General features: G+C 36.7%; 4 protein-coding genes across 4 annotated transcripts; 2 read left to right on the top strand and 2 right to left on the bottom strand.

The window, feature by feature from the left end:
* Positions 1-689: 689 nt before the first annotated feature.
* On the top strand, positions 690-3,897 carry LOC124204261. Its single transcript, XM_046601307.1, has 11 exons — positions 690-978; positions 1,133-1,262; positions 1,376-1,486; positions 1,574-1,748; positions 1,882-2,021; positions 2,103-2,248; positions 2,354-2,405; positions 2,535-2,588; positions 2,850-2,924; positions 3,008-3,157; positions 3,229-3,897. Exons 1-11 carry the CDS (start codon positions 880-882, stop codon positions 3,714-3,716), a joined length of 1,620 nt encoding a protein of 539 aa, XP_046457263.1. The 5' UTR covers positions 690-879; the 3' UTR covers positions 3,717-3,897.
* Positions 3,898-4,777: 880 nt separating this feature from the next.
* LOC124204027 lies at positions 4,778-6,425 on the bottom strand. Its single transcript, XM_046601009.1, has 6 exons — positions 6,232-6,425; positions 6,009-6,172; positions 5,767-5,940; positions 5,599-5,688; positions 5,358-5,460; positions 4,778-5,251 (listed from the first exon to the last, which is right to left on the bottom strand). Exons 1-6 carry the CDS (start codon positions 6,311-6,313, stop codon positions 5,037-5,039), a joined length of 828 nt encoding a protein of 275 aa, XP_046456965.1. The 5' UTR covers positions 6,314-6,425; the 3' UTR covers positions 4,778-5,036.
* Positions 6,426-7,224: 799 nt separating this feature from the next.
* LOC124203509 lies at positions 7,225-8,839 on the bottom strand. The gene is made up of 6 exons (XM_046600183.1): positions 8,654-8,839; positions 8,413-8,573; positions 8,171-8,347; positions 8,018-8,107; positions 7,829-7,934; positions 7,225-7,685 (listed from the first exon to the last, which is right to left on the bottom strand). Exons 1-6 carry the CDS (start codon positions 8,733-8,735, stop codon positions 7,411-7,413), a joined length of 891 nt encoding a protein of 296 aa, XP_046456139.1. The 5' UTR covers positions 8,736-8,839; the 3' UTR covers positions 7,225-7,410.
* A 740-nt stretch (positions 8,840-9,579) lies between these two features.
* LOC124204044 (C-type lectin domain family 10 member A-like) lies at positions 9,580-11,081 on the top strand. The gene is made up of 6 exons (XM_046601052.1): positions 9,580-9,762; positions 9,830-9,996; positions 10,090-10,257; positions 10,327-10,416; positions 10,481-10,589; positions 10,759-11,081. The coding sequence occupies exons 1-6, from the start codon at positions 9,684-9,686 to the stop codon at positions 10,989-10,991; spliced, it is 846 nt and encodes a 281-aa protein (XP_046457008.1). The 5' UTR covers positions 9,580-9,683; the 3' UTR covers positions 10,992-11,081.
* Positions 11,082-11,452: the final 371 nt, after the last annotated feature.

Here is an 11,452-nt window from a genome sequence, read left to right as displayed (position 1 = left end):
TCACTTCAAATGGCTATCTATACACAACTTAACAATTTCAATTGTGGCATTTTGGACATTTTGAAACATTTTATTCCACATGTTGTTAAGTGACATCTGTGATCAGTCTGAGGGCAGTAAACAAAGATGGCGTTGCTGTTGGTTGGTTGGTGGAGGAAGGGAATGAAAGAACAGCTGGGCAAAGAGAGGTAGAGTTTAAATTTCTCAGAGCCCCGCCCCTTCATGTTGCGGTTTTCAATAAACATACACACAGCAGTTTGTTATGTTGGTGAGATGAGCTTTATTAGAAAACGAGGGGATATCATATTAAATAATACAGATAGAAGAATAGATATAGGCGCACTTGTGGGTTGTCGACGCAGCATATAGCATTACAGCAACATTGTTGGTTTGCTGGGCAGTAAAATCCTTCAGTAAAATTCCAGCACAGGCAACTGTTGAAACAATTGTTGGGTCACTTCACAGAGCATTTAAAATAACTGACAGATAAGGAAGCTGGAAGGCTAAGGAAATCCTGTTTATTAGCCGTCTTATCACGCGTGACATTCCCTGAAAACTTATTTTCGACTGAATCGTCGGTCAATATTATTTTTATTTTTATCGAGATAGACAGCTTAACAAAAGAAGACCGCATTGCATTCATTATGGGCTTTATCAGTTAAAATAAACTTCCCCTGCACAGTGCGAATAAAACTGCGCTGCTCATCGTATCTACATCGGATGGCATGTCTTGCCAAATAAAAACTAGCAACCACTAGCCAATTGTCATCAGACGTTAACTTGGTTTTTGTCCGAAAAGATCCACACCAGCACTTGTACTCCTTGCAATTCCCTTTTTGGAATTATTAATATTATTAAGTTATTAGTTACACGCTTAAAATGTGGCATCTAATGTCGTTGACATTAAGTTTCCTGTGTTACTTGTCGGTGATAAATCTTAGCGACGCTGCTCCAATCACCGATGTCGGCGAAGTAACGGTAAGTCCTTAGGAGTGAATCCGATTTTCCGATCTTTGATTATACTCTCTTATCAGTCACTTGGCAACAGTTGCGCCATAAACAAAGCGCTATAAAGCCAGACGTGGTTGCGAATATGTTTTAATTGTTTTTTTGTTCACGTCGTTGGTTATAGGTACACCCGGCGAGATTCGGCTATTTAGACCTGGGATATCAGAACTCTTCGCGTTCCCCAATCCTTTTAGCTGAATCTTTCAGGAAGGCAATCGAAGATTTTCAATCCTTTGCTGGATTGAATAAAACGGGTAAGTACTCTTGTTAGATTATTAGATTATTTTATCAGTTTCTACATTTTCCATTAGACCAAATTATAAATGTCGACTGTAAAGAAAGGCCTTTTTTAAAAAATGGTTTACAGGTAAACTTGATACGGAGACGAAGAAATTTATGAATAAACCGCGTTGTGGTGTTCCGGATCGAGTTCGCCCTGGTTCTTCCAGCGATCGCCAGAAACGATTCGCACTTCAAGGCAGGAATATGCAATAATATTACAAAAAGCCTTTGATCTTATACATATTGTTAATTTTTATAATTGCCGATAATTGCATCGAAACAGGAAGCAAGTGGCCTAAGAAACAATTGACTTATAAAATTAAAAATTACACGACGGATATGACGAAATCCGACGTGGACCGTGAGATCGCCAGAGCCTTTCAGATGTGGGCGGACGTGACCGATTTGACCTTCGTCCATCTCAACAATGAATCGGCTAACGTCGACATCGAAATCCTGTAACTAACTGATTGACTCATTTAATGAAATAATCTCCCATTTCCCTTTATTTAAAAGAAGAAAAAAAAATTAAGAAAAAGAGTAATCATCATGCACAATTTGATAAGTTTTTGGACCGATTGTTTGATTCAGTTTTGCGTCTGGAGAACATGGTGATTGCCCATCCTTCAATGATGGCCCGGGTGGCACTTTATCACACGCTGCCTTTCCTGTAAACGGAGGTGATGCTCATTTTGACGAAAGCGAAACCTGGACGCTCAACTCTGATAAAGGTAAAACTTAGACTGTCATGTTCTTAATGATGCGTTTATTTTTAAACATATCTTTTGATCTTTTTCTATTCAACTGCACAGGAACGAATTTATTTCAAGTAGCTACTCACAATATCGGTCACTCTTTGGGACTGGAACACACAAACGTGACTAAGGCTGTGATGTATCCAATTTACGAGTATAGTTCTGATTTCAAATTAGACAAGGACGATATTGAAGGCATTCAGGTAGATTTCCTTGTCCCAAAATTAAAATTCAATCGTTCAATTTAAGCTTAATTCAATTTAATTGATCTTCCCAATGTTTATTATTTTAAATATATGTTTTTTTAGCAACTATACGGGGAAAAACCGTCGTGGAAATTAGCAATTGAATTAATAAAAGGTAAATGTTTTTTATATTTGTTATCAATAGTAGTAACAGAATATTATACGTTATCCGCTGGTATAATTATACTAACAACGTCGAGTTGATTTGACTTGTGAAATTGTGAGTGTTGACTTCAATTTACAGCCACGAAAGAAGAATGGACGGAAACGAAAAACAAATTGGAAGCGGAACTCATAGGTAAATCTGTAAGTCTGTGAACATTAAGGGGGGGGGGGGGATAGGAAATTGTGAATAAATGATTTAGCTTAAAATATCTTTGGAATAAATCTTTTCGGCAGCAGACAATTTCTACATATTTAAAATTTTAGTTTTTCATAAATAATTATTTCAATTACATTGATTTGATTTTCTCTGATTATGTTTTAAATTCGCCAAGAAATTTCGAAATATTTCTGTGCACAAAAATGTTTATGATTATGTTTCTAACTACACCATCAGAGACTAAAAAGGACTTGGAAAAGACAAGAGCCGATTTAAGCAAAACTGTCGATCTCTTATCAACAAATCTAAACGGTAGCCCTAACATTACGATAAAATTAACTTTTACGTAATGTAATACGAGAATAAAAGAACTTGAACTTTTTTTCTTATTTCAGCCAGAACGAGCGAAATAGTTGACATTGGTCGCATGCCAACCTCCTGCACAGATCTGCAGCGAACGGGGTATAAACTGAGCGGATTCTTTCTGGTGAAAGGATCGAAGAAGATGGAAACAGTTTACTGCAACTTTTACTCTAATGGAAAAGGTACGATATTTTCATCTTCAGTAACTGATTATATGTGATTTTCTCATATTGTCTGATTCTTTTATTTGCAGCTTTGCAGAGAAGAATCGGATACGCCGACGTCAAATCAGCGCCCGTCCATTTCTACGTCCAAAGAAGTTCTTCATTCAACTCAACTGGAATTCCGATTCCGTTCACTTTGGCGCGGGTTAACGAGGGAAATGCCCTGAATTTAACATCAGGAATATTCACGGCACCGCGACAGGGAACTTATTACTTCTCCTTCACGGGAGTGGCGGAATTTCCGGCTTCATCATCTAAAGTTTGGCTGGGAGTTGGACTTTATTTGAACGGGGGCCGAATCGGGGTGGGTTATGTTGAAGAAGCCAAAACCTCAGGTTATCATTTCACCCCGTTGACCCTTCAGTCGACGCTGAAATTGAAAAAAGACGATCGAGTCTGGGTGGGAATTGATTTGATGTCGTTAGGGGCGCATCTAGTTGACACTCTTGACAGCGGTAACCACCACACTCATTTCACGGGTTTGTTATTGGAGGAGGAAATAGTCGCCTCCCATTGAGAAAACGATCATCCGAAATGCGCAAAATAATCTTCGACTAACATTCGACACGAAAAACGAAATTTGTTATAATGAGGAGGAATGAAGGAAATTTAATCACTTATAATTCATTTAAAGGAGAGATTTCTCCACACACATTCTACTTTGTATTCAAGCAGACTTAATAAATATATAAACAAATTTTGAAGTGTTTGCATTAAAAAAGTGTAGGCGAGACCAATAAACTGATTTTGACTACGATTACGTCTACGCATTTGAGATGATTTGCTGTACACAAATTCGCTTCTCCATTGACTCATTGTCGAGAAAACGGAAATAACGAAATGAGAATTGGAGTGCTCATTTGTGGAATTTCTATTTTACCGGATATGTTGGGATACGTGTTACCGGATCTGTAACGATTGTTTCGTTTACAAACAAGAAATGGGTATTTAATTAGTGAATAACAAGAAAAATTATGAAATCTAACCCAATCTAGCATTTCAAGTGAAACTGGTGTCACAAAAATGTTCACTAAATCGAGGAGGAAACAACTAACTTTACCACTAATGATTACCAGTGTAGACACACACAAAAAATTATGATCGGTTCATCCAACCTGAAGCCATTTCTGCAAGAGATAAACCTGAACCTGGGTGTTATTTTGGGCACATAAAAAATAAGATCCTTCGTATATAGCAGCTATCGATACCACAAACCGAACTTTGGCGATGGTTACACTTCGATCTGTTGGACTTTTCGGAAGTACTTTTTGATTACCGTCTTGATGACATATGAGATAAACTGAATATTTATCGCTACCAAAGTACCAAACTACCAATGATCTACTAATAGTTTCCACAGATTCAGTGTTTGATACCACAATTTAGACAGTACACAACGGAATGCGGAAGGAAGAGTAAAAAAGGCCCATAAGAATAAACAGTTAACCACACACCATCATCACAATTAAAGTGGCTTATTAGATTGGGCAGCAACAATGCAGCTGATTCCTTTTTGTTATAACCAAACCTTATGGGCATTGATTGTATATTGGAATTAAGATGATGTATGAATTCAACAAGAGTTGCAGGTATTTATTAACGGTATTTATTGGGAACAAAATAGACGTATCCGGACTTATCATTATAATCATGCCACAGTTTTGAAAAACTCTCTTTGCCGGAAAGAACTAGGTTGCTGATTGTATTTTGTTACTACAATACTACAATCTCGTTACAAGAAACAAAGAAAAAACAGAATGCGTCTCGTTTATATTATTATGCAGATAATTCGAAATTCTGATTAGCCCATTATTACAATTGCTGCAGATATAGCCTTCTATCTTGCCTCACATACGCCGTCTTGACCAGATCCACAGCCATAATCCTGCCAACCTACAGTAGAATGGATCAAAATGCAATCTTCACCATCTAAAGTGTCGGGTTCAGAGTTGCCCCAATTAGCATAGCCAGGATACAGATTGACGCCGGTGGACTCCCAAACCCAAATTCCTTCGGTGGCAATATCCGTCCCAGATGTCCAGAAATAGGTCGCTGTTCGTCAAGAACGTTCATAAAAGGGTATAAGCATGCTATTTTAGTATGTACGCCGAATTTAATTTTATCCAAGTGAGCGCTAGATTTAAAAAAAAATGCTTACTTGGCCAAGTGCTGTGAACAGCCAGCTCTTCAACCAAACTTTCAATTGCCAGCAACTTCATTTGGTTGGCAATACAAAACGACGATTGCGACGCCTGAGATCTCTATACTCGCAAAAAAAACCAAAACAATTGGTTTAGATATAATTACATTGCTTCGAAAAAATCATTAGTTAATCAAATTATACACCCATTACTGCCACTCATGCATGTTATCACGATAGCAACAAACTAAAGCCTCGCCTTGGTGAAAGTTGCGCAGTAACAAGAAGTGTCATCCACAATTCGGCCGCACTGACTTTCTGATCCCACATTAAAGGGACAATTAACAGCCTATATAATGCGAATTAAGAAAAAATTAAGGAATGAATGAAATCTATATATTTTTAAAAAGATAGATATTTTATGTACCTTCTGTATTCTAAGTTTGAAAGTAGAAGTTGGCGCATTCTTGAATCGCACTGCTGCTTCTGAACTCGTTGTGTACACAGAATTGAGTATTCCGGCTCTTGTAAGACCGACTTCGTGATGTATTTGATTTTCCAGCAGGAGAGCGGGAGCGTCACCATCAAGTCCATCGTGAATCTATTAAAAAGATATTCTGGTGTTGTCTATTGGATATACACAAAACATTTGATTTTCGTAATTCTTACCGTAGTAAAATCGTAAATTCGTTCGAAATTTCCACCATCAGCCAGAGAAAAGACAAGAATATGGTCTTTGTCCGTCTGGACTTTCCAAATACAATTTTCTTGGGTGGGAACGTCAATCACGACCGCGTCTTCAACGTACAGTGACCCTCCACACGCCTCCAATCCTAAATACAATTTCAATCTGTGTAAAAATAATTTCATTTCAAACTGAACAAATAATTACCTCGAGGAACAAGGACATTGCAGTGAATGGAGCTTAGCAGAGACGACAAAGTAAGAACGCAAAAGGATAAAAACAGCGTCATTTTTACACTCAAAGAATATAGGGAATTAATTTTATTACATCAAAAAGATAATTAAATGTTGTTCACAACCGAAGTATGCTGGTTTCAATAGTGCTTAGCAATGTTCTGAAATTCTTGAGAGCAAATACTTGTCATTTTATACATAAAAATAGTTGCGATAATGATGAGCACATGATATTTTTGATTATTTTTATCGACTAAAAGTTAGGCAACAATATCTTTTCCATCGCAAACAAAATAAAAATATGTCGAGGGAAATTTTTTATACCTTCTCGATTCGACCTTTATTGTTTGCCTTTTATTTGAGATAGATATTTGGGTAATAGATTTTCCCCTTGATGAGTGACAGCCGTTGGGGATCGAAGTAAAATTAGGCGCGCGACCGGGTTGCGACGATAATGTCAATGTGTCTACATTGGTAATTTTATTTTGGTTTTAGTGTACGATAACAGCGTTTAATGTGTCATACTTCGACTAACGAAATCCTCATGCTGACGAACTCTGTATTTACATTCAGCTTACTCATACTTTTAATTTGAAGCAAATTTATTTTAATACTAGCTCCGAATGGTTCAAATGACGCATGCCAGGGTTTCAATTATTTTTGACGTAATATTTATATTTCATTGGCCGTTAAAAATTTTATTAAATTGAGTTGATTGTAATTTGTGAGTTACACTGCGGCACAGGCCTCATCTAAACTCCCACACAGTCCCAATAATGTAATTAATTATACACTACATGTTAAGTCTCGCGACCATGTGAGGATACGACAAGTTATTGAACGTCTATACAATATTTATTTATACATACGTATATACAATAAAAATAAAAACCCAAGGCCATTTTTATGTATTACGGCCGCTAATTTCATTTCGATTTATGTAATATTTCAATGAGTAAAATTCTCATCGATTACAAACTCACGTATATTTATACATCTAGTACAAATAACCAAGAAAAAACCAATCGAAATCACGCCAAAGAAAAATCAAAGTGAATTATAGGCACGACAGGGATATATTAGGAAGTAAAAACAGAGTCGGGGAATTTTCTACAAGAATGCATTGATATCATCAATCCATGTAGGATGCTGATTACGCCGTAGTCGGTGGTAAAGTAGGTGATGGTAACGTAGTTGAAACAATTGGGCTATCGGGTGGATGCGCTTCACAAATAGCGTCAAAGGTAGATGCGCACGAATAATCGTACCAACCGTTAACGATGAATATGCAGTCTTCACTGTTTTCATTATTATTGGGCTCAAAAGTGGCCCAGTTGGCGTAACCGGGGTAAATTCTTGCACCCGTCGACTCCCAGATCCAAGTTCCTTCGTTATAAACATCCGAGCCAGAAGTCCAAAAATTAATCGCTGAAAATATAAAAATGTTATTAAGCATTGTAGTAGCTACAGCGAATTTATGTTATTGAAAAATTATCTCGACATACTATGTACCAAATTTAAACATTATTTGCATGGTTATTCTTAACTTTTTTTAAATTTTTATTTCTTACTTGCACCCCAAGCAGCGTAAATGGCTTGCTCCTCCGCATAAGTTTCAATAGCCAGTAACTTCATTTGGCTGCTATTGCAAAACGTAGTTTGTGACGGCTGAGTCCTCTATTTGGTGTATCGAATATTTAAAAAAATATATAAAATAAAGGATAGGAGAAAGTATTAAGGTCATTTATCTCGTATTATACCTTAGTGAATGTCGCACAGTAACAGGAAGTTTCATCGACAACTCGACCGCATTGGCTCTCGACTCCGATACTAAAAGGGCAATCGACAGCCTGAGTAAGAAAACAATTTCATTCGGCGTTGATAATATATATCTTATATTTTAGAAATTTTACCTTTTGAATTCTGAGTTTCAAAGAAGAAGTCGGCGCATTCTTAAATCGCACTTGGGCCACCGAACTAGTGCTGTAGAGATAACGATTTAACTTGTTGATTGCTGTTAGGCCCACCTCGTGATGCTTCTGATTCCCTTGTTTAATCATTGGAGAATCTTTTCCTAGTCCGTCGTGAATCTACCAACAAAAAGATTGTAAGATTATTTAACTAGGACAAAGATTGTCATTAAGTAAATTCATACGGCGAGAAATTCTTTGGATTGTTCGAAATTCAAATCTTGATGAACCAGATCAAAGACGAGTATGTGATCGTTATCGGTTTGGATTTCCCAATCGCAATTTTCTAGCAACGGAATGTCAATCACGACCGAGTTTTCAACATGCAGTGATCCTCCACATAATTCTAAACGTAAATATACGTGATAAAATAAGGTAATAACATTAAAATTAAAAAAATAAATTATAATAGAAAAACATGTTTACCTCGAGATACAATAGTATTGCCATGAGTGGAGCTTAACAGAGACAGAGCAATCAAAATACAACCAGCTGGAAACAGTGTCATTTTTATGTGGTAATAAAAGATAAGTTACAGTACAAGAACTTATGATATTATAAAATAAATTGATTTGAAAGGACAGAATGGGTTCGAGGGAAAAAGCTCCGAAATCTGAAAGTGAATTACTCTTTTTATACGAAAAGAGAGTGCGTGATAAAAATGAAAACATTTGTTTTTATCGGCACTACAAATATTGAGCAACTCCACTTTGATCATCGCCAAAGTTCACGTCTTTTCATTTTTAAGGGAAAAACTGTATATATCTTGACGGAATGGTGGCGATCTTTGATTTGTTTGCCTTTTATTTATACACATTATTATTGAGCAACTTATATACAGGTAATATACAGTATCAAATTTTTTGTCGCAACAATCAGCCATTAGCAACAAAAAATTGATCTCAAAATTAGTTGGATTGTCTCTGACGTTGTTGTGAGGGATCTGTATAAACGAGTGTTGGTGTTTTTCTCTCGTGTTTCTATATTTACCTTTTGATGTTTAACAATCTCAGCTTTTGCCTTATCAACCATCAAACAATTTAGGAAACGCCACCAAAATATCGCGGTTATTTTTGATGGGTTGAAACTTTTGACGTCAATCTTGATCGATTCTTCGGTATATTCAGTTAAAACAGTTATATTTAGCCAGTGACCATTCGCAAAACGTCGTAAAACTCTAAAAGTTAATATGATGAATGTGGGGAATTTTTCATACCCTTGTGGGGGAAAAAAAAAGATTTGAAATCTGTCAAATTGAAAAACAAATCCAATATTTGAACAGTGATGCCCAGTGATGAGAACTGCGCAGTAACGTTCGCGTTATCAAATCGATATTCTGTATAAATAGCTAATGCGATCCCACTCAAATTGTCAAGAGTTTCACTTCAAACTCACATTGCAAACTTCCTAAACTTATAAAGCTTATTACTGTACAACTTGACTAACAGTGTTCAAAATGACACAATTTTCTATTTTAGCCATATTCGTCCTCGCTCTTTCAAGCTCAGCTTTTGGCAATGTCCTTGCGCCCCGAAGTATATATAATACCTATTTTCTAACCATAATTAAGTTTATTGTAGAGGTATCATATTATTGCGATAGATCTGGAAGGATGCGGAGGATCAATCTTTGTTGAAGATGCAGTGGTGATCGATGCTCCGCTTAGCGCAAACTGCATGTGGCAAATCAAAACTGACGAAAATCGCGTCCTTGTTTTCACTGTCATTTCTGCTGGCGGGAATTTCAAACAAGTTGAAGAATTTCTGTCGGTAAGAATATTGAATATTTATTGTTATGTATTATGTATAGGTTTACAGTATGTAATATGTTCAGCAGTGAAATTTCAAATTTTTGCTGTTTAGATTCACGACGGACTTGGACTTGAATCCTCTGTCCTCTTATTTGAGAACCAAAAGATTCACGAGGTCTCAAAAAAGGAATTACCCGAGGCCATTTATACCACAGGTTCAGTCGCCGAAGTTCGATTCAAGAAAACCCCGACTTCAGATTTTAAGCTCAAAATTCAAAAGGTAATATTTCTACATGCTGAATTAAATAATTTCCACGATACTTTATGGAATTAATCATCCGATTCGCAGGCTGTGAATTGTCCGTTTAACTTGGGAGCAGAGAGCCAATGTGGACGAGTTGTGGATGAGACTTCCTGTTACTGTGCAACATTCACCAAGGTAATTATTACGCAATTAAAAACAACTTAAAATTTTTCTCTGAAGGCTTTTTCTCCACGATTAGAGAGATCAAACGTCACAGACCTCGTATTGTGATTCAAACGCCATGAAACTGTGGGCCATCGAAAGTTACGAAGAGGAATTGGCCATTCAGACTGTCTGGGGTACATCAAGTAAGTACTGTTAGATTGGATTCCAGTCCAATAAAAAGATTTTTTTTTTGAAGGGTGGTTGTCGTGTAAAGCTGCCAGTGTAAAATATTTTTCGTAATAATAAGAGCTGCTCGTCGGTGCTCGGTTACATTGAAATTGACGATTAACTTTAATACGATTTATTTCAAAGATACGATGTGGACCTCGGGTTCTGATGAACTAATGGAGGGTAAGTGGATATGGGAGACCACGGGATCAAATCTGTATCCGGGATATGCTAACTGGGCCGATAATCAACCTGACAACGCAGCAGGAAGTACCGAAAATTGCTTACACATAAACAGCTCCAGAAATGGAAGGGTGGGCTGGAATGATTTACCCTGCAGCAATTTGTTGGACGCTATCTGTGAAGCACATTCATAGACATTGATTTTCTTTTTGAAATACTAACGTTCTTGTTTTTTGCCATTATTAAAAAAAATTATTTTGACAAATACAGGGAAATCATAAACTTTACAAACAAATTGATCACTTTTTTTTTCGTAAACAAGTTATAAAACTGATGTGTGCGATTTTCCTTTTACTGAGTATTACTTCAAACACTGTTCTCGTCTTTCAGTATACAGGCCTAATATTTAGAACTCTCATTCCATTGTGGTTATTGTAGGCCCTATAGGCTACTGTTTATAAGGTTGTGGCGATGGCTAAAAATCTATTGACCGGGATGCCTGAAGGATTTTTAAATTTATTTCCATGAATAATTCTAGAACGTTAAAAATGAATGTCAATCGTCGGATCTCGAATTATCGTGGAATATGAAGTCAATAAAGAACCCTGTATATGGAACCTTTTGCTTCCTCGTAATAGTATATAGGCAAGCCCTG

Source organism: Daphnia pulex, chromosome 10 (assembly GCF_021134715.1).
Source record: "Daphnia pulex isolate KAP4 chromosome 10, ASM2113471v1".
In the NCBI taxonomy this organism is placed as follows: Eukaryota; Metazoa; Arthropoda; class Branchiopoda; order Diplostraca; family Daphniidae; genus Daphnia; species Daphnia pulex.
This window is presented reverse-complemented; position numbering and strand designations above follow the sequence as displayed.